The 21,857-nt window shown below is 43.2% G+C and overlaps 2 protein-coding genes across 7 annotated transcripts in view; both read right to left on the bottom strand.

The window, feature by feature from the left end:
- gucy1a2 (guanylate cyclase 1, soluble, alpha 2) overlaps nt 1-12,273 on the bottom strand; it is a 40,985-nt gene extending 28,712 nt beyond the window's left edge. Inside the window, exons 1-4 of one of the 2 annotated variants that reach the window (XM_054793324.1) lie at nt 7,722-12,273; nt 1,501-1,562; nt 1,180-1,304; nt 83-987 (exon numbers count right to left, since the gene is read on the bottom strand). In XM_054793324.1, the coding sequence (XP_054649299.1) occupies nt 83-987; nt 1,180-1,304; nt 1,501-1,562; nt 7,722-8,033 (1,404 nt within the window). In that variant the 5' untranslated portion in view covers nt 8,034-12,273. The remainder of the gene's footprint in view (nt 1-82; nt 988-1,179; nt 1,305-1,500; nt 1,563-7,721) is intronic. The other variant, XM_054793323.1, reaches the window with a different exon arrangement.
- The window catches only part of cwf19l2 (CWF19 like cell cycle control factor 2), a 36,393-nt gene continuing 22,280 nt past the window's right edge, over nt 7,745-21,857 (bottom strand). The window contains exons 20-23 of one of the 5 annotated variants that reach the window (XR_008573063.1): nt 15,785-18,468; nt 13,885-13,959; nt 12,478-12,559; nt 7,759-7,881 (exon numbers count right to left, since the gene is read on the bottom strand). The gene's annotated coding sequence lies outside the window, so the exon portion shown is untranslated. Of the gene's footprint in view, nt 7,882-12,394; nt 18,469-21,857 lie in introns of those variants that run through there. The other 4 variants (XR_008573062.1, XR_008573061.1, XR_008573060.1 and 1 more) reach the window with 4 other exon arrangements.

Raw genomic sequence — 21,857 nt, 5'->3', positions numbered from 1 at the left:
AGCTTTTGAGAGAGACTTTTAACAAAGACTGCAAAATCAATATATTTATTTGAAGCACTCAAGCATTATATGGTTATCCTACCTTCTCCTTGGTCCCGACTTGTGTGGTGTCTGGCTTGGTACGGATGGTAAAAGGAGATGCAAGCCTCAGTAGGATACGCTGGAATGAAGGCTCCATCTTGGGGGAGACGATCTCAAAACAGTCCTTAAATGAGAGACTCCGATGAGGCTCGATGCGAGCCTGCTTCCTCAGTCCTTCTCCAAGCTGAAGAAGTTCCATACAAGGGCCCAGAACAAGGTGAAATGGAAAGGCACGGCAAAATGTAGCCAAGCTGATGCGCAGATCACTAGGGTTCGTGGAAAGTGAAAGAGGAGCCTTTTTGGAACACGCTGTGGCAGCATTTGGGAGGAAGTGCGGAGCACATGTTTCCTGAATTTGGAAGGACAGGCAAACTGTGGGGGCAGAGGTTGGGAAAGTTGAGGGAGGAGAAGGCGAGGAGGAGGGTGAGGCAGATGGGGATGCAGATGGAGTGGGTGTGGTGGAATCACCATCACTGTGTTGTGCATCTTCACTGGGCAATAAGGGAGTCAGCGGTGACACTTCTTCTACTTCCACTTCTGAATGAAAAATGCGTTTGGATACAGCTCTGATGAGCCCAGGCATGACCAGTCCCACCACAGGGGCAGGATTGAAACAATGAAGAAGCAGTGACTTTCCTCTGCCATCTTGTGCTCCTTGCTCTCTTGCTTTGTCCAATTTTCTACGACACTTGTCTTCCTCGCAGGCATCCTTACACTGAAAGGTAGGGCTCTCTGATGAGGCACGCCGACCTGTGGAGGTTCGAATGTGTTCCAAAATGGCATCAAAGCCATTAAAAAAGTCCTGAAGGTTGCTGCCTACAGCCCTGAGCACGCGTTCATTTTCTTCAAAGCACAGGCCAAAGAACTCCTCACCAAAATGCTCACGCAGCTCAAAGAATGGTACTCCTGAGACAGGAGACACAAAACACAATGATATCAGTGTCGGTTTTAGGAAAGTGAATTAGATCCACTCAATAAACCAAAGTATTTGGACACTCTGACACATAAAAATTGGAATGCGTCTCACATGTACATACTGCATGCAATCCGCCAAAATACACACACACACACACGCACACGCACGGACGCACAGCTTACCCAATATAGTGGCCATGTACTGTAGGATTTGAAGAACACCCTCTTCTGAGCCACAATTTTCTAAAAATGGGCACTTCTCCTCCTTACTTTCGCATTGCCGGTCCCCTCTACCAGAATCTGGACACCTATAGATGACACAAACAGAAACAACATACTACATTGAGGAAATATAATTTTATCTGATTACATGAGCTTTACTTTTGTGTGTGTGTGTGTGTGTGTGTGTGTGTGTGTGTGAGAGACAAGTTAGTGAGCAAGACAAGATAGAGAGCAAATGACAGAGAAAGCGTAAAGACAGATGACAACCTCGAAGAATCCTACCTGATCTCTCGTTGTCTGTAAAACTTCATAGTTCTCTGTAGAGCCTCTTGAACAGTCTGTGTCTGTAAGAAGTTAAAACATGCAGTTAAACGTGCATTTTCTTGAGCATCCCTACATGTCTGCATTTGCTGGACTTAAAGCTGAAAACAAAATATGACCTGCTTATCAATATGTATTATCGACAACATAGTTTTTACTTGAATAAAACACCTTTATCCTGGTTGTGTTGGACCTGAAACTGAAATTTATCATCTGTGATGTTTCCAAGTGTTGCAGATTAGATGTCGGAATTCGTGTTTCCGTCAATGAACCACAGCTCTCCAGAGCTGGCAACGCTCATGCAACCCAAGACCATGATGCTACCACCACCATGCTCGACTGTAGGAAAGACACAATTATCTCAGCACTTGTGCTGCCAGCTATTTAGACAATGATGGCTGTGTGTTGTGTCATTTTCAGTGGATCTATATTGCTAAATGAGTTGTACACTGACTCCCCAAAAATATATACAAGGGTCATCTCTGTAGTATTACTGTATAGTCTATACCAGGGGTCCCGCGGGCCATTTGTGGCCTACTCTGTCATATAAAGGGGCCCGCAACTTGACATCAAAGATTTGTGTAAATGTGACGTGCAAAGTCTGGGCAAGTTCATTGTTATTAGTAAGCAAACACCAACACTGGACTAACAGCGACGATGTCACATACAGAAATTAATAAGGGGGTCACTAGACAGAGCACTACCTACAAATTGCGGTGCTAACACGAAAATGACAGCACAACATGTAACAGGTAAGTGAACACACATAGGGCAACTACTACTGTGGGAAATAATAAAGAAAAAATCACATCTGATGTAGTCTACTGTCTACATCATTGCAGGTACAGGAAGAACATGTAAACTGCAGAAAGTAGCCAACACTGATTTGGACCCAGAAGCTTCTTTCCATGTGGTACAAGCGCTCACCCAATGTGCTGTTCCTCTTCTAACGAACTACTAATCACTGCTGGCTAGCGTGTGTGTACTTGTGTATCAGCACAGCTGGTGTATTTTGCACATCTGACAGAATAGGCCTGAGAAGGCGGGTCCAATGAGATTATGTGTGATGCAGCTCAAATGCAAGGCTATAGTGACAATACTAGAACACAGTGTGCCAGCTGGAGAGGTCATTCAGAGGCCTCCACCCTCTACGGACATTTACAGAAGCAATTTGAGGTGCATGTGTGAGTCTGAGTGTTTGTGTGTGTTTACAGAAACAGTGGAGGCAAGACAGAAATACAGCAACGGGCTTGTTGATGAAAAATCATAGGCAGCAGATAAGAAAACAACAGTGTGGACAAGAAGTAATTTCATTCAACTGCTGCACTGAATTTTCACTTTTAGAAGTAATCATAAGGCACAATACACCTACGATACACCTATTGCAGGGCCTGAGTGCTACAAACACATTATGACATTCCCCACCCCTCCCCGACTTGTGCACGCGTACAAAACTGTAATGTACTTTCTCATGCCTTTGACTGTGTCCTTGACTCAGCAAGTCATTTACCACAGAGCATGCGCAGGTTTGTGTGTCTGTGTGTGTGTTTGTCACAGATACCAACTGTTATCTGCTGCATACACGCGTGCAAACATGCACATACATCATCAATCAGTCTTACAAACACTGGCGTATTTACTCACATACAGTGTGAGAGATAGCCCTTGCTCAGTTTCACACGTGATGATGATGGTGATGGTCGTAGACCAATAAGGGCCCCAGTTGAGAAAGTGCACACATTTATAGAACAAGGCCAATGATGACAAGTGTGTAGAATGAAGAAGTGTGACAAGGATAAGGGCACAATTTAAAATTAAAAAGACATCTTGTCCTCTTTAAAAGACACAAATATATTTATCTAGTTCCCAATGTCTTTATATGATCCTGCCTCTCTCTTACTTCCTCTGTCTATTTCCCCTTCTGCGATTGCTACTCTGCTGTATGTGAACTAACTGCTCTGTTTAGTAACATCCTCATCAACAGTGGAACTTCACCATTTGTTGCAAAATATGAAAACTGACCAAAAGCATGAAATAACACGCTTATAGTCAACTTTACACTACTATTATTCATTGTTTACAACACATTGCACAACCCTTATGCTGCAAACTAACCAGTTAGCCTCAAATTTACAAAGTTTACCACTTCCACACGGAAAGGGAGGAGAACTTTTTTCCCACTCTATCATGTCGGACAGGCCGTGGGTGACTTCTTGCAGTGTTAAGGTAAAGTAATGTAAGGTAATGTCAGGTAATGTCTCGGTGTTTTGTGCCATTACTGTGACCAGAATACTACATATCACTTGTATTTCAATATGTTTTGACGAATGATACACTATAGTCTACCACAAAACAGCGATCATTAATTCATTCATTCATTTCTGAAAAAACGCGATATAGCGAGGGAGTGATAATTTAAACGCAATATTGCAAGGGACCCCCTCTGAGTTATTGGTGACCACACATTTACCGTTACTTAAAACATTATGTGTACAGCTAAGGCTTTATGAGGGGGACAGTTTTCATGGGAAGAATGCTTCAAACGTTGAACAAATCAGACCCATGTGAGGGTCTTCAATCGTCAAGGTTCCACTATGGAAACTTAAACGGGGGGGTTAATCCCCTCTTTTACTATGGACTGTTTCATCAATCAAAACAACTGTTTCGAACAATCGGGGTTATGACCTGAGGTGTACATCTAAGTGAGGTATTTATTTGTCCTAAGTGGTGATTCACCTGACGACTCATTGGGACACAGCCCTATTAGAAGAACAGCCATTTTCGAGGATTAGTATTCCTCTATAGAGACCATCAACACAAGATGAATCAATACTTACTCTCTTCAGTTTTTGTAAAAGCCAGGAATCAAATTGTGAACTTCTTCCACATTGTGACCAGTTTTAAAAAGGGCATGCTGTGTGTCTTGGTAATACACACACTCGTTTTACACTTTTCAGCTTTTGTAGTGAACACACGAAGGCCTCGATCAACGTCAAAGATCAATAAGCTGATGAAACAAAGAGAGGGTTACAGAAAAAAATGAATGTTTGCTCAAATGTAAATATGTGTGTGTGTGTGTGTGTGTGTGTGTGTCATTGCTTCTAGGTCAGCATGGTCAGGGAGTGAAGACAGCCGCAGAGAGCATGCTCTGTTCTCTCTGTCACGGTCCATTGCAGTCAACAACAGGCACCGCTGCTGCACGCAGCCACTGACTATGCGAGCGGCAATGGTGTGTGAGAGAACAAAAAGATAATAAACAGACACAGGAGTGGGTGAGAGAGTGAGTAAGTGAGTGAGTAAACTGAAATATCAAACTATTTCTTCCTGTTCTGATGACAATTCTAGTATTTAGTACAAAAAGTGTGGACATGGACATTTTGGGGTTTGCTTGAAAAAGATTATTTTATCTACTTTAAAATAGTGCTAGTAGTTTTTACTTTGGCAAACCATATCATTTTTATCACAGCATGTGAATAAATGCATAAAGTAGTTACATTGTATAAATTGGCATTTATAGAGTTTTTTTTAAAGTGATGAGAAAACATTTTTAACTGAAAACAACAAATAAAAGTGGAATTTAAAAAAAAAACATTTTTGTCTAAAAACTAAAACGTGTTGTTTGTGAAAGTAGAGAAATTATGCATGTTTGTGGGCATGCACGGGTAACACCAATAATGGTGGTGTATAGCATTGTAGCATGTACGCTTAATAACGTTTTCCGTGAAGTATGCATTTAATCCAACGCTTCTGTGTCCAGTGCACACACATCAAATTCAAAATTCACAAATTCACATACAGTACAAGTGAAACTTTTCAAATCTCTCCCGCTCTACATTGTTGTCGTGTAAACATTGCATAATTTGGATGTTATTATTATTATTAAAATGGATCATGCTCTGCTTCAGTATGTCACAGTACGTGTTGGTATTCATGTTTCCCCTCAATAAACTGTAGCTCCCTAGTGCCAGCAGCACTCATGCAGCACCTTGACTCTAGAGAAGACACACTTGTCTTTGTACTCCTCACCTGGTTGCTGCCACACACACTTGACACTATCTGACCCAAATAAGTTTCTTTATCACAGGACATACATCTAGCAATCAATGTCCTTACTCTGCTTGTCTTCAACAAACTGTTTGTGGGCTTTCTTGCACAACATCATTAGAAGAGGCTTTCTTCTGGGAGGATAGCCATGCAGAACAATGGGATGTAGTGTGCGTTGTACGGCCTCAGCACTGACAGGCTGACCCGCCACCCCTCCAACCTAAGCAGCAATTCTGGCAGCACTCATACATCTGGCTATGACGCTGAGCACTTGCACTCAACTTCCTTGGTCGACCATGGCGAAGCCTGTTCTGAGTGGCACCTGTCCTGTTAAAGTGCTGTATGGTCTTGACCACCGTGCTGTGGTTCAGTTTTGGCAACCTTCTTATAGCCTACAGCATCTTTATGTAGAGCAACAATTTTTGTTTTCACATCCTCAGAGTTCTTTGCCATGAGGTGCCATGTTGAACTTCCAGTGACCAGTAGTGAGAGTATGTGAGAGCGATAAAACTATATTTCCACCTGATCCCCATTCACAATTCAGACCCTGTAACACTAATCAGTCACATGACACCGGGGAGGGAAAATGGATAATTTGGCCCATTTTCACTTGTTTCACTGTTGCCAGCCATGTAGACATTAATGGCTGTGTGTTGAGTTTGTTTTGTTTTTTTTTACACTGTTATACAAGCTGCACTCTGACTAGTTCACACTGTATCAAAGTGTCACTTCTTCAGTTTTGTCCAATGAAAAGATATATTTGCAGAAATGTGAGGCGCACTCACATTTGTGAGGGACTGTAGTACCTTGTACTGTACAGTAGAAAAAGGGTTTAGGTGGAAGAACTCCAAAATGAGAGTTAATACCTCACACTCTTAACACTACTTTGTTGTGTTCATTTTGTCATCTGGGATGTAAATAACTATGCTTGCAAACTGTCTTATTATAATATGTATTATATATAGATATATATTATAAAATTCACCAGAAATGTCGACAATGTTGAACATTAGAACATTACTAATAATCATAGCTGATTTCATGTTATTTTTCGTAAGACTGCAAAATAGTGAAGAATGAGCGCCTCTGCTGGTTGAAGCCAAGCAGTGCACTCCATTTTGCTGCATGTCTGTCAAAACCAGTTAATCAACAAATAATTGCATTTTGCTGGTTTCAGTATTGAGTTCAGTCTGTACGGTACAGATACTGTAAATAGATATCAGTTTCTCAATATTATTTCAAATCGGCAGGGCACAAAAACATTTCTGTCCCCCAGTAGGTGCATGACATAAAATAACGGAGGACCACTGAATTAACCTAACATGGATGTTATGTAATATGGGAGGAAACCGGAGTAGGCCTACCTGGAGAAAACATGCCAACTTCACTCAGAGAGGTCAGAGCTGGATTCAAACAAAGAAAAACTCCTGACTGTGAGGCAGATGTGCTAACCATATGTCCATCATGCTGACCCCCAAAACAAGTCTCCATGAGAACATCTCTGAGTGGAGCTTGCATGATCTCCCCGTACTTGTGTGGGTTTTCTCCAGGTGGTCCATCTTCATCCTATATCTCAAAAACATGCACATAAGGTTCATTGGAAAATACAAAATGTCACAGGTGTTATTATTGGTGTGGATGGTTGTCGAAAAGCGCACTGTGATAGACTGGCGACCAGTCCAGGGTGTAACATGCCTCTGGTATAGAAAATGGATGGAAGTTAAATCCAAATTACTTGGAAATTACTTTTGCCCATTCATGTGTGTAAACATGTTTTGGGGTGTTTGTAAGCAAACATAAATTCATCCATTCCATATTCTTAAAGCACTTAAGCGAGCCACACGATTAAACAAATATGAGCAGTTGTTTGTTGCAGTCAATGTATATTTCATGCTTTCTTGTCGGTTGGTCCTTGCATGATTGATATACATTTGACATCCTGTATACAGCCTACAATTAATTTTAATGATGCCTTTAAGTGTTGTATTGAACTTTGGAAACAGCTGATCTAAGGCTTCATAGCCTACATGAGCTATTAATAAATATCTGACTTTAAAGCGCATTCATGGTTGATTAGCGAACATGTCAAAACGGCTAACAAAAACACGTGTACGTACTTTAAAAAACACAAGGCCTACCGTGGGTGAGGTCAGCCGCCTCAGGCTTTCTCCAAGCGAATCCAAGTTCACCCTCCTCCTTCTGGTCACCCTTTTGTGGGGCACGCCGGCTCCTGGCTTTTCCTCGCCCGCCGGACAAGCCGGCCTGTCGGCGGGGCTGCGGCCGTTCCAGAGAAGCGATCTGTGGGAGGAGAAGGGACATCCTCTGATCTCCTCGGCCGGTTCCAGCAGCCCACCGTCCCCTGCGTCTCCTCCGGGGCTTTCTAGCCCGCAATCGGAGCCCACCGAGCTACTGAAAGACTCAGAGGAGATCTTGCGCGACGACGAAGACATGGTGGCCAGGAAGACGACGCTGAAGATAGTGGTGTTGACAATGTTGAGGAGGATGCTACAGTCGGGTCCGTGCCACGTCCACCTATATAATAAGGATTCATCAGATGGTGGGGTGAGGTGTTTGTGTGTGTGTGTGTGTTAGGTCTGTCTGTACAATTATGTATGCATTGTGCGTGCGTGCGTGTGTGAGCGCGCGCGCGCTCAGGTGAGCCTGTCTGTGTATTCAGCTGGGGAGAGAATGAGGTTGGGGGGGTTCGACCGAGAACCGGAGCACTAACGGCACGCAAACATTTATGTAAGGAGGTCGGGGGTGTCGCTCAGTAAAAATGTCCTCTTTTACCACCTTAAAATACGCCAAAGAGATACTGGTGCTGTGTACAAAAAATACCCAAATAACATATTCTGCTAAGCAGTTCAAGCTAGCTTAAATATGGTGGAGTCGACACTATTTAAAAGCAAATGTCATCATCCAGGGAAAAATAGTGAGAAATGTCGACAAAATCCATCACATGTCTACTCCAACCTTGTAATTCCGACACATATTTGGATTTAAAAAAAAAAAGGAAAATGTGAAGGTATAAAAAAAAAAAAAATCACAGCAGATGCGCGTGCTTCCCGCGCTACTCGTCCCTGCGTCAGTAGCGCTCCTATCTGCGTCCTTTTAAATCACATGTTCCACTTATGTAGCTCAGCTCCGTGCGCTGTATCGACTCCTCACCCGCCCGTTCTTGCTCGGAATGCGGCTGCCGAAGTGGCGAAGGAGCGAGGTGGATGGAGAGAGAGTGCCAGCAAGCAAGAGGCGGCAAATGAACGCGTCAGCTCCGCTCAGTGCGCTGCACTCCGACAAACCAATCAGAGAAGACGCTCACGTCTTCCCATACAACACCTGCAGATGTGCACGTCTAGTGCTTCTTGTTTTACGAGAATATTTTAAATAAATAGGGGGTGGGGCCAATTTATCTGCCAAACTAGAGCAATGCAAAGAAGGCATATATTCATTTTCTATAGCTTGTCCTCATTATGTCACAGGTATTCTGGAGCCAATCCCAGTTGATTTTGGGTGAAAGGCAGGGTACATCCTGAACTGGTCATCAGTCGATTACAGGACACAAACACACAAACCTTCATACTCACATTCACACCTATGCACAACTGAGAGTCTCCGTGACATGCATGTTTTTTCACTGTAAGACTACATGGAGAAAACCTACACAAGCAAGAGGAGTACATGAAAACTGCAATTGTGATTCAAACCCTTGATCTCCTGTCTGTGAGGCTGACACTGTAGATGAGTACAAAGCTTTACAGTGGAACGTCCATAGTCAAACAGTTGAACTAAGTCGAAGGTAGTGGTAATGGTAATAGTTTGGTTTACAGTGCTCCCTCGCTACATCGTGGTTCATCTTTCGTGGATTCGCAGATTTTTTTAATTGCAATTTTGCTTTTTTTTAACGGCATATGAACGTGCATTGTGTTCTGCGTCCTTGTGGCGTATTGGAGCGATCTATCAGTGCTCTGTTGTATGTGTCTGTGATTGTATTTACTGCTGATACCATATTGAAGATGTGTTTACTTGCTTGTACGAGCATATTAGGAACCCACACTGGACAATAGCCGGCTAAATATAGAGTCACAACAGTACTTATTGGCTAAGGAAGAACTTGCCCATTGTGTTCTGCATCCTGATTGGCTGTAGATTGTAAAGCAATCCCCTTTGCTGTTTCCTGTTGCAGTCAGCAGTCGCTAGCAAACTGTGTGAGCTGCTTGCTGACCGCCAATAAACAATAGAAGAAGAAGCAGCTAACCGGCTAAATGAAGCTTCGGTCCTAGGAGTAGCACGAGGAGGAGGACGACGGCAGGAGCAATAAGGGTACAAAAACATCCGAACGGCGCCAGGACGAGGCACGGTCAGGAGTGAATACCCGTGAGTCAGTCAATCATTTCTTTTGTCCAACCTGGTAGATTGATCATTAAAATTCAAACAAAATTTGAACTTTGAGAGTGTTTAAACAAGAGTGAAATGTGAGAAAATGTTAATGCCTGTCTGAGAAAAGTGTATAAAGTGGATGGTGAGTGGTTTTGCAGCCTTAAAACATATAATAATTGCAAACAAATGAAGTTGGCTACTTCGTGGATTTCACTTATTGCGGGCCATTTTGGGAACCCCCGCAATAAACGAGGGAACACGATTTTTAATATGCGTAACAAGGTTACGTTGAAGTACATCATGTTTACAGTTACACAATACAACATGTCCGAAAAAGAGGAGGAAGAAGCTATCTAATCCTACCCCTTTCACCCAGGTACTGATAGTTTGTTCACTTTGTGTGTTGAACGTAATTTACCGTTTTTAAGAGTAAAAGATGACGTTGAAATTTCAGAACTCTTCCCATGTGAAAATTGAAATGGAATGGTTTCATATTTGAAATAAGAGCTATACAAGTACAGTGGAACTTCGGTTTTTGTATGCCCTGGTTTTCAACAAAATTGTCTCGGTTATTGTACGGCCAAGCATTGCGCCCAACAAATTAGCCTTCGTCCTAACTAGTTCTCAAGTGCCCAAACAAAACATACACACGTTTGTGACAAAGTCTCTGTGAAGAACAGATGGTGATTCTTTTAAAATTGGGACAACAGAGACGGATTCCAGCCATGATTAAATTCGGGAAGTATGTGTAAACTGTGCGGGGCTGCGTGCCAATGCACAAAGAAAGTTTGAAAAATTGTTCAGAATTCCTGGTTCGCATAATCTGCATGAGCCACACGTAAGATACTTGTGAACGCAACACAACCTATGCGGATCAAAGCGTGTCTCATTGTGATGACTTGGTTAACTTTCCCATCACCGCTTGGAACATGTCGGGGGGAATTCAAGTAATTTCTGTAGCCTCTTGGATCTTCCTTGCGAAGTTATGTTAAGAATTGATCATAATGCCCAAAGTGTTGTCTTCAAGTCAGCCATTGCCTCATCCACACTGTCTGTGCTGTCCTTTTTCTAGTTAGGGTTATGCCTTCTTCTGTCTGCATTCTCTCCTGGTCTTCAGCAAGTAGTTATAATACTGCAGCTGCAAGATAATATAGACACCTTTTCTTTTCTGCAATGAGAGTTTCTCCTCTGGAGTTAAACATCGTGTAGGTCCCTTGAAAATAGAGGAATTAATTAAGCTAGGGGTGATGTCATACAGGACAAAGCGGGACCAAACAATGCCACGGTTGGAGAAGTGGTGGTGACAACGCATACCCTTGCGGGAACAATGCGTGTTGCGTGTACTACGTCGTGCACTAGACGTAGACAGTACTTGACTTAGGCATAAATAAGTTATACGAGAGTGGCAAACAGTCCTCAAACTATTCTTCACCCTTTCACGTCGGTGTACCATCTACGTAAATGCCATGCATTGCCACGGCAAACTGCAGGACAATGCTGAGGCAAAATTCATGCAAGTGTCAAGGTGGCATTAGTCCTAACAAGGACTCGAGTGGCCAAACAAAGCATCCGCGTGTTGGTGGCTCAGTCTCTGTGAAGAATAGACAGCAGTTCTTTTAGAGTTGGGACAATATCGACACATACCGGCCAGGGAATCCTTTAATCAACTTTATTATGTGGTTAACTCTGTGTCTGTTGCTTTTCTTCCTGTTGGAGTAGGATGTGTCCCAGTGCAGCGTAACACCGAGAGTTAGAATAGGCTTTCAGATAAGTCTGTGCTTTTTTATTGAGGACGTCTGCCAAATAACCCACCATAAAGCCACAGAAAGTTGCAAATTGTAGCATGCTGCTGTGGGGTTACGGCCGTAAAGCACTCTCGCGCATCAGTTGATGTGTTAAAAAAAAAAAAAAAAAAAAAAAAATTGTGCGAGCACAAAAGCATTGTCTTTGCATTTTTGGATATAACACAAGTGCCAGCAATTGTATAAGTATTGCAAGAATTGATATCATTAGTGTTAGCCTAATTGACCCAACATCAATAGACATTCCGTGTAATACCGGATGCATTCTTGGTAGGGGACACTAATATTACAAATAAGGATGACAGAAAGCCTGATCTAAACTACAGAATTTATTTAGGATGTAATGTGAGGCACCCCTGAGATTGCAAAGTGTATCCAAGCATCAAACTACAAATGTTATTGCTGAAATTATTCCAGCTCCAGAGCGCATATGTAATCAGATCCATCACCATGACAACTGGACAGACTCCATCTGCTGATGAAGCTTATGGAATACAGTTAAATGGGAAAAGATGGGGCTCTCTCTAAGAGATAATGTGAGACGCGCTGTCATGCGGGAGAAACTCGAAGTAGAACCACTGCTCCTCCGCATTGAGAGGAGCCAGATGAGATGGCTCGGGCAGGATACCTACCGGACACCTCCCTAGGGAGGTGTTTAGGGCACGTGCGACTGGTAGGAGGTCTCGGGGAAGACGATGGAGAGACTGTCTCTCACCTGGCTGGGAACGCTTCCACCGGGAGGAGCTGGACGAAGAAGCTGGGCTTCTCTGCTTAGGCTGCTGCCTCTGCCGCCCGACCTTGAATAAGCAAAAGAAGATGGGTGGATGGGAAAAGTTGGATGTGTTTTTCCAAATATGCATCTACTACTGTAGGTGGTTTGATTCTTGCTTGGATATTCGATAGGCATTTGGGAACATACGAACCCATAAGACCCAGAACGAGTTGGCCAAAATTACATCAAGTAATAGCCTTCAGTTTACCAACAAACATGTCCATAAATAATGACGGAATGTGGATGATTCTGGTGACTTAATCCCAGCTGATGTATTCAACATGGGTGTGCAAGGGCTAATATGGCTCTACGGGCAGATAACAGATAAGCTGGCAGTCATCATGCACGCTTGTTTGCCTCCCATCAGAGAACAGGATGATGCTCATGTTTGGCACTAATCACAACCATGACCTTGACCTCGACTGGCAGAGCATGTCTGTTCATTACGAGCCCCAAAGGGATGAGCAGGCGCAGAGGAGCTGGAACGAGACGTGACGCATCATGCACACACACACACACACACACACACACACACACACACACACACACACACACACACACACACACACACACACACACACACACACACACACACACACACACACACACACACACACACACACACACACACACACACACACACACACAAACACAACTCGCTGTAATTTCCTGGAGGTACTAATTCATTTGACTTTCTGGAGCGGCATGAACTCAACACATTGCATACTATGTCGCCTCCTCTCTCTCTCTCTTTCTCGCTCCAACACACACCCACACAGTCTTTTCTCTTTCCTTATCTGGTCGCTTGCTCTTTGCAATCAAGCCACCATCCATCAGTAATAACATGGGCATTTAATAAAGCCAACACTACAATGGAATAAATAATGTTCCACAGAAGATAAGCCTACTAGCTGCCTTGAGCTGGCAGTCGGCCATTTATAGCCGTGTGCAGACAGGGCAATAGCTCAGTAACTGTGCTATCATGGAATTAGAGAGGAAGGGCACCTCTGGGCATTGTAGTCTCATTCACTACGAACATCTGACATGGATGACATTAGATTTTAATAATATTATGCATGGAAGGATCGCGGCCCCTATAAGAATCTGAGAATGCATTACACTACGGTAGTTGGTGTCCCCAGTGGGTGAAATACAGTGGTCTCACAGTTTTCTTTATTTTGTTCCAAAAGGTCTGACGAAAACCGAAACGTACAAAGACCCAAACAATTTTCCCCATAGGAAATGATGTAAACCAATTAATTTGTTCCAGACACCCGAGAATATGAACAAGCAAAAATCATTATAAATAAGGAACTAAATTGACAAATGAACATTTAACATAATTTTTACCCTTATTGAAAACTCTTGTTGGCAAAGACGGTGAGGAACGGAGACGCAAGGAAGGCAGGGGATGTCATCTTCATCCTGTGTAAAGAGTACCCTCTTGAATTCAATAGTGTTTCTCGCCTTTGGTATGAAATTGCTGGCACTTGCTGTCTTTGGCGGGTTATGTAGCAATCACACTCAATAAAAAAAATAAAAAATGCACGGACAGTGAGTCACCAACACATAGTGTGCTTTGTTTTGGAACTCGATAACGCGAAATGATACAGTACAGGGTAACGTGTGGTTTCAGTTTGGACACTAGGTGGCAATATGTACAAGCACTAAAGTGACGTAGTAGATATAGGAGACAAAGAAGAAATGAGAGTAGAAGTTGAATGTGGCCTCTACTTCTACTTACTTACATAAAGGGACATAAAGGGTGCAAAATGAATTACGACTGCTTCTGGAGAATACCACATACTGGCCACACCAGTACCGTTCAAGGCATGGCTGTGAACTTCTGAAAATTATTTGCTTACAATGTCCGACAACCAGATGGACAAAAGTGCACACTACTCATCCACCGCTTGGGTGCAGAAGGTCAGAGTCTTTACGACACATTGACGGTCGCTGATGACAAGTACGACACAACGCTGGAGGCTCTTGACCAATTTGTTGCTGCATTGAAAGCGCGAGTTACGATGTGTCAGTTTGGAAATATGGAAGAGGAGATGATAAAGGATCAAGTAGTTCAAAAGACTAATTCAACACGCATCAGGGAGCCTTTGCTGCTGGAAATACCCCTCACTCTCACCAAGACTTTGTCAATAGAGCGCCAAATTGAAACTGCGTTGTCGGTGGCTAAAGCTTTGTGTAAGGGAGGGCCAGACAGCGATGTGCACATTGTTTACCAGGATGAACACCAACAACACGAGAGGTTCAAGAGCCGTAAAGGGCATAAACCGCAATTGCCATCACAGACGACATAAAGGAAGACATGTTACAGATGTGGCTCAACTTAACACACTGCTACATTCCAAGGATGTCCTGCATAAGAACCACTCTGCAATAGCTGCTAAAATAAAATACATTTTGCTAAAGTCTGTAAGGGAAGCAAAGACATGAGGGAGATTGTAGCTGTCCCAGAAGTGACTATTCTGAATGTGAACACTAGTTGCTCTGACAGCATAAAGGGTACAGTTAAAATCAGTACAACAGGGTCAGAAGTTCACGATATTGACCTAATACTAGACACGGGGTCAGCAGTGTCCGTAGTACATGTCCATAGTCAATTGTCACTAAGCTATTCCCTGAAGCTCCCTTTATAGAACCAGAACTCAAGCTAAAAGAGTATGGTGGGAATTATACACCATTTGCAGACGTAAATACTATTGCACTTCTGTACGTTGTAAAAAAAACGGGTCAGCAGTCCGAGGCATTGACTTATTCTTCTTGCTTAAAATGCAAGTTTAACTTGGAGTCAAGTTATTCCAAAGACCAGTGACCCTGTACAGCGATTCTGTAGCAAGAGTAGCAACAGAAAAATTAGGATGTGCAAAGGGATTTGTGCAAAGAGTTAAAGTACGCCCAGATTTTAAGCCAGTACAAAAAAAAAACGATGTAGATTACCTTTCTCAGTTAAAGAAGCACTGTCTAATGAGCTGCAAAGACTTGTGGACCAAGACCTAATAGAGCTGCATGGTCAAGTCATCAGAGTGGATTTCAGCCATTGTAGTCACCACAAGAAAAGATATCCCTGAACCTAGGATTTGTGTAGACTTGATTGAACCTAACAAGTCAGTTGTAGTTAGCTTTCCGGAGGAAATGTTACCAGATTTGATGGGAGTATAGTTTTTTTTTCTCACGTTAGACCTCCAGAGCGCATATTATCAGATGCAGTTACACAAATATAGCTGTAGCTTACCTACATTCATCACACGATGGCTTGTTCCGCTTCAAGAGAGTGCTATTTGGACAGTCATCCGTGCCCAGCTGTTTCCAGCGATGATGTCAGTCATCCTCCAAGTCTAAAAGGTGTCCAGTGTTACCGTGACAACATCATCATCTTAGGTGGAACAACCGAGGAACACGAGAAAAGACTGACAGCTGTGCTTCGGCGTATACAGGATGCTGGGCTCGAGCTGAATCGCTCCAAATACAACTTTTGACAAAAATAACTTTCAATGGACACACAGTGTCATAAAAGGAACAGGTGACAGCTGTATCTCAAGCACCTCCGCCTACAGACATACTCAAACTGAGGTCATTCCTAGGACTCACATCATAGTACTCATACCAGATTACGCTGTTGTTGAGCCAGAGAAAACTTCTGCACGGAGCGGATACATTCACATGGACACCGGAGGCACAGAAGAGCTTCAAGACTGTTAAACGACTCGTAGTGATCAGCCCTGCACTTTCACTGTTCAATCCGGCACTGCCTACTGATGTCATCACAGGTGCTTCTGATTATGGACTAAGAGCTGTTCTAACACAGGTACATGAAACTTACTTGTGAGGGAGATGTTCCATACTGTGCACTGATCACAGTCCCCTCACCACACTTCTTTAGAAGACCAAAGACGAGCAGGTATGAGAATATAGCCAGGTGCTCGTCAAGACTCATTCAACAGCGACATCCGGTTCAAGCCAGGTCAAGAGAATGTAACTGCAGGCTGCTTGTCTCGACTTGAAGGATGACACAGAGGTGGCACACACTTCAGCTCTTAATGCTACCACTGACAATGACTTTAAAGCTGCATGTGCTTCATGTCCTGTACAGACGAAACCTCGTGAACTCACTTTAAGATGGCTGAAATCAGCAAAGAGCCTGTTGCCAAGTTCACAGCAATTTTCAGACTTCAACATGCGCTCTCACTACAAGACGACCTAGTGGTAACACGGCACGCATAGACTCAGGGTGCCAGAAAGTCTTCAACCAAAAGTGATTTCCTTGGCACATGACACACACCAAAGAATTGTAAGAACAAAGCAACGACTAAGAGAGGCGTATTTGTGGTCAGGCATGGACGCCCACGTCGAGGCAGCCATAAAATCATCCATCACATGACAAGTCCACAGTCACCCACACCACTCTACTACAACCTGCACCGTACCCCAAAGAATCATGGGAAAAGGTAGCTATGTGAGGTAGATGTGGTTTGAGCCTCTGACAAAGCACTAATAGACTGCCGTTTTGCAATAACGCTTATTGATGACCACAGAAACTTGCCTGAATTAACATTTGTTCCACATGTCACTGCAAGGACTGCTATTCCATTTCTGTAGCAAGAGGCACAACAGGCAACCGCTCTCAATTCCGGTCACATGAGTTTGAAACATTTCTCCATGCCAGAGGTATTGTGCACACAAAGTCATCCGTATAGTACCCAAGAGTAAACAGAGATTGAACGTTCCAGTAGGAGCTTGAAAGAATGTTTAAAAACAGCCACGCTGGAAGGGAAGCCATGGAAAGAGTTCATAAAGGAATTTCTGCACGTCTACCAGGCAACACTCCACGCCACGATACAGTGCGCTCCAGCTGTACCGTTGCATGGTCGACCCATACGCACCAAATTCCATGTAGCTGGACATCCACTTCCTGCGTACAAGACACAGTCATCAATACAAGTTGTTCCCAGAGTGAGAAAAGCAGAGCAAGAGCAAGGCTTATGGGCTCTACAGACGGGAGGAGACATGGCCTCTACTCATTTTCAATGGAACCCTTTGTGACCTGGCAATTATCGAGAGTCTCCGTCCTGCCAAGCGACACGCGAAATTTGTGCATGTTAAGTTTTGTGCTCATGCATGTCATCGTGCACACGCTGGCTTGCAACGCGTTCCCCAAAATGTTGAACATTTTCATCACTGTCACCCAGGCGAGGACCAATCAACGAGAGTTTCATTGACTGGCCAATGAGCAGATGCTACTCAGTACGCTCTTGCAGGTAGACATGGAGGAAAAAATAACACTTGGCATGTCAGATTTCTATTTTACATTTCTAAAAAAGAATTTAGTCAAGAATAGGAACAAAAAAGCAGGGGCATGGGAACTTGTTGGCACCAGAGTAAACATATCAGGCAAGTTTACATGGACATTTATGTACGTTTATCTTCGATCCTAGCAACGTCTGCTACTAGAGAGAGTACTCGATCAACACTAGCCGCTTTTTGTCCTCTGAACTACTTTGATTCCCAAAATTCCCTCCAAATCAGACAGCCAATCAAGCCATGAGAGACTTGTAATTCACTCTGAATGCCAGGACACTGGCCACAGTTGTTCGTCGCCTTCCATATGTAGGGTTTTCTACACGTTGGCGGTGAGTTTAGCCAATCGCGGTCGTTTGTTGCCCCCCGTGTGTAAAGCCCATTCCACAGACCAAACGCAAAGAGCTGCAGCTGTGTTCTTCAAATGTGGATCATAGACTCGGGTGAAGAAACCTGGCATTCTTTCTAAAACACAGTGCAAGTTTTCCAGGCCACTCAAAGTGATGGAAAGAAAAGGACAATATACCTACCTGCTGTCAGATGGAAGATGCTGGAACGCATCTTAGCTGCATATGTTTCTCTTCAAAAGAAGGGGGAGGACACTGAGCTGCTGCCACTGGACTTTGTGGATAAACCAGAGGTACAAGAACCAGTGACACACACAGCACAAGTGCGGACTAAGGACAATGTTTGTTGGATACATTTGAATAAAACACAGCACTCTTATTTTGAAGACCAGAAGTGTGTTGTGTGTGTTGAGAAGTTCTTTTGACAGTTGCTTTATTGACTGAAATTCCGCGACATGGGTGGGTTTTGGAACATCATTCAGTTTCTTTGTAGCCTCCTAGGATACTAGCTAGCATTAGCTTGTCCAGGTGGTGACGTTTTGAAGTGGGCTGGGAAATTGGTGGTATTTCTCAAGTATTTTACATTGGAACGACACAGCTGGCATACCGCCCTACTTCTATGTAAATTGACTTTAAGCACTGAGGTGCTGAACTAATGTTTACTGTCGATAGTCTCTCTTGCGTGCCGGAAGAGGAAGACATCGCCATCTCAGTAACTAATGGGCTCCACACAAAATTTAACACGCACAAATTTTGCTCGTCGCTTGGCTGGACGGTGACTCGCGATAATTGCCCTGTCGCGCAGGTTCCATTGAAATTGACATTGAGAGGACGATGAGAAGGTGGTCGATCACTACCAGTTTATTGAAACAACCACGCGCAAACAACCGTAGTCCTATACCCGCAGCCGTCAGCCCCTTCCTTTTCCTGGCTCATCCAATCAGAAGTCAGAATACATTCACAGCCTCAGAGAGATCGGAAAGTAGAAATTTCAAGGACGCGAACAGCTAGGATGCATACTACTCGGCTAGGATGCATCCTACTCCAGTTCCCGTATAATAGTCTATCGACACGGAGGCACATCGAGGTTGACGGTCTTGTGTTTCTGTCGGTCTCATTTTATATAGCTGTAGCATGAGTCAAACATAGCACACATCACCACCTTGCCGGCACACTTCCAATTTTTTATATTAAACGGCGAGTTTAGTTTGTTATATTTTTGACATTTTTGCAAAATGTGGTTGTAGCAGAATGATGTGTTTATTTAGTGTTATTCTGTTAGTTGCTGGTTTGGGGTTTGTCCAACAAAACTTTTTGTCATTATTTTTGCATCATTTTCTGAATGTAAAACTACAACTATTGGCTATAAAATGTGTTTTGGTGTCTGGAACGGATTAAATAGATTATTGGACATTATTTTCTATGGGAAAATAATGTTCTGTGGGAAAATTTGCTTTGGGTTACAGTCCGTTTTGGTTTGAGTTGGACCTTCTGGGATGGATTAATGACATTAACCAAGGCACCTCTGTACAATAATATATTGTTAGACAATATAATATATTTTCTGCAACCCCAACGTGCACATCCGATGTACTGACTGTGTGGCACTGGCAAGTATTTATTTGGTTAGCAATTGTCACACATCGCTTTGTGACAAGAAAGGCTACATCAGCTTTGCTTTTTTTTTTGCCAAGTACATATCACAACAAGCCAAGACTGGTCCTGCACGTCTAATAAAAAGAATGTCAAAGCAGTGTGGGCGTTTCCAACACTAGAGATGTGTGTGCACAATGAGGAGACAGGAGAGAGCGAGAGATATTGCGGTCTGAGTCATAAATCAAATCCCAGCCCGCCTAATTGGCCATAACCACACATCACTCCACGCCACTCTGCTACTATTACCCATAAATCCTCACAGGCACTTGTGCAAAATAAATAACCTGCTGTACAGTCCCAGGAGGCATCTTACAAAGGGAAACCAGTTAAAGACTGGACCGATGGTGTCATGGCACTGCAGAAACAAAGTAACTAAGGCAGACTGACTTTCATAAAGTAACTGATAAGAAAGTTGTGGTTCAGAGTTAGTTTTATTAAAGCATACATTTAATCAGCCTCTTCAAAACTCTTTTGATTGGGTTACTATTTATTTGTGATCATGTCTGTTGTGATCTTTGTTTATTTTAATGTACATGATGAAGCAATGGCAGTATTTAGATTTTTTTCTCGTACATCTGGCTCAAATTTGCATCTAGAGCTGAACCCCTCGAGCCAAAAAAATTGAGACATTAAGTTTGCAAACTTGTAACTGGAGGAAGTTTGACACTTTCTACTCTTGTTTTGGATGTTTGTCACAGTCTGTGTGCTAGCTCATCCGAAAAGTTGTTTGATGGGGTTCATGTCAGGACGCATTTATCATGTCAACAATTTTAACAAAACTCCATGCAGGGGTGTGGATCAAACAATTATGACAGTTTTGGAGGGGGTGAAAACTCAGCGGAGTGACGCAAAGATAGCTTCTTCCCTTAGTAGTTGTCCATTGTTTTTTAATATACAAACTGCTCCCCACAGGCCTGTAAGGGAGCAGCCATAGTTCCACTGTACAACCTAGCTGTGTTTCCTGCTTGTATACAATGTAGCTTCGCATCTAAGTTTGGAGGCAGCAAGTAGCATCTGACATTATTGATCAGCCTTGCGCTCTATGGAGTGTTTGCATATTGATGTTGTGTATTTGAGCGGCGGACACAGCCAGTGGCTCAAAAGCGGTGGAAGTGGATGTCAGCAACATCGATACATGTATCCCAACGTCTGGCAGGGATAACAATACCAACACGTCATCATCACAAAGTTCGACAACAGGAAAAACAAGGTAGCATTGCCGAAGGCAGAGAAGATGAAAGAACCAAACGTCCCACATCAATGAACGTCCGACAAAACTGCAATGCTGACGTCGCAAAGAAGGCACGCGACTTATGGAAGCAGGGGAAAATTCAAGGCACTTGGCGTGCCAACTGCAAAATATGTATCAGTTAAATGGCGGACCGGAGGAGGCCAAAGTATTGAAGATTACATCATATTGACTACAAGGAAATTAAAGACAACTCCCAAAGGGTGCAGCTTGAAGTCAACATGCTCAACGTTCTATTGTCTTCACTAATTCATATTTATTATTAACAATTTATTCCCAATTTATAATGTTTTTTTAATTTTATTTGTTCCCTTACCTTAAAGGGATAATTCAGATTTTTTGACATGAAGTTGTATGACATCCCCATCAGCAGTGTAGTCCATCAATAGTGACTTACCCCCCACTTGGTCCCGTGAGCCCGGTTCTGGTCGGATTTCGGTAATGAGAAACGTAGTTCCGGTTAGTTATTGGGGTTACTTAACTAAAGAGTTTGGCTTGTCAAAACAATATGCGTTCGAAAGAGTAATACTTTCACATGTCAAAAATGCCTCCTTGAAAAAAATCAGACCTCACAAATCGCTTGGCTTTGCTTGATCCGACGTCGTACTGTTGCGCGCTGTTGCCTGGCCATTGTTGTGCGTGTGATGAAGATGCATCCGCCGCGACGTCGCAGCCATCTTGTTTACGTACGTGTTCCACAGCGGATGAAGATGCGAGGGCTGCAGCCATTTTCATCACACACGCACAACGGCCAGGTA

This window comes from Dunckerocampus dactyliophorus, chromosome 12 (assembly GCF_027744805.1).
Source record: "Dunckerocampus dactyliophorus isolate RoL2022-P2 chromosome 12, RoL_Ddac_1.1, whole genome shotgun sequence".
Lineage (NCBI taxonomy): Eukaryota > Metazoa > Chordata > Actinopteri > Syngnathiformes > Syngnathidae > Dunckerocampus > Dunckerocampus dactyliophorus.
Note: the sequence above shows the minus strand (reverse complement) of the source record. Positions and strands in the feature narration are given on the sequence as shown.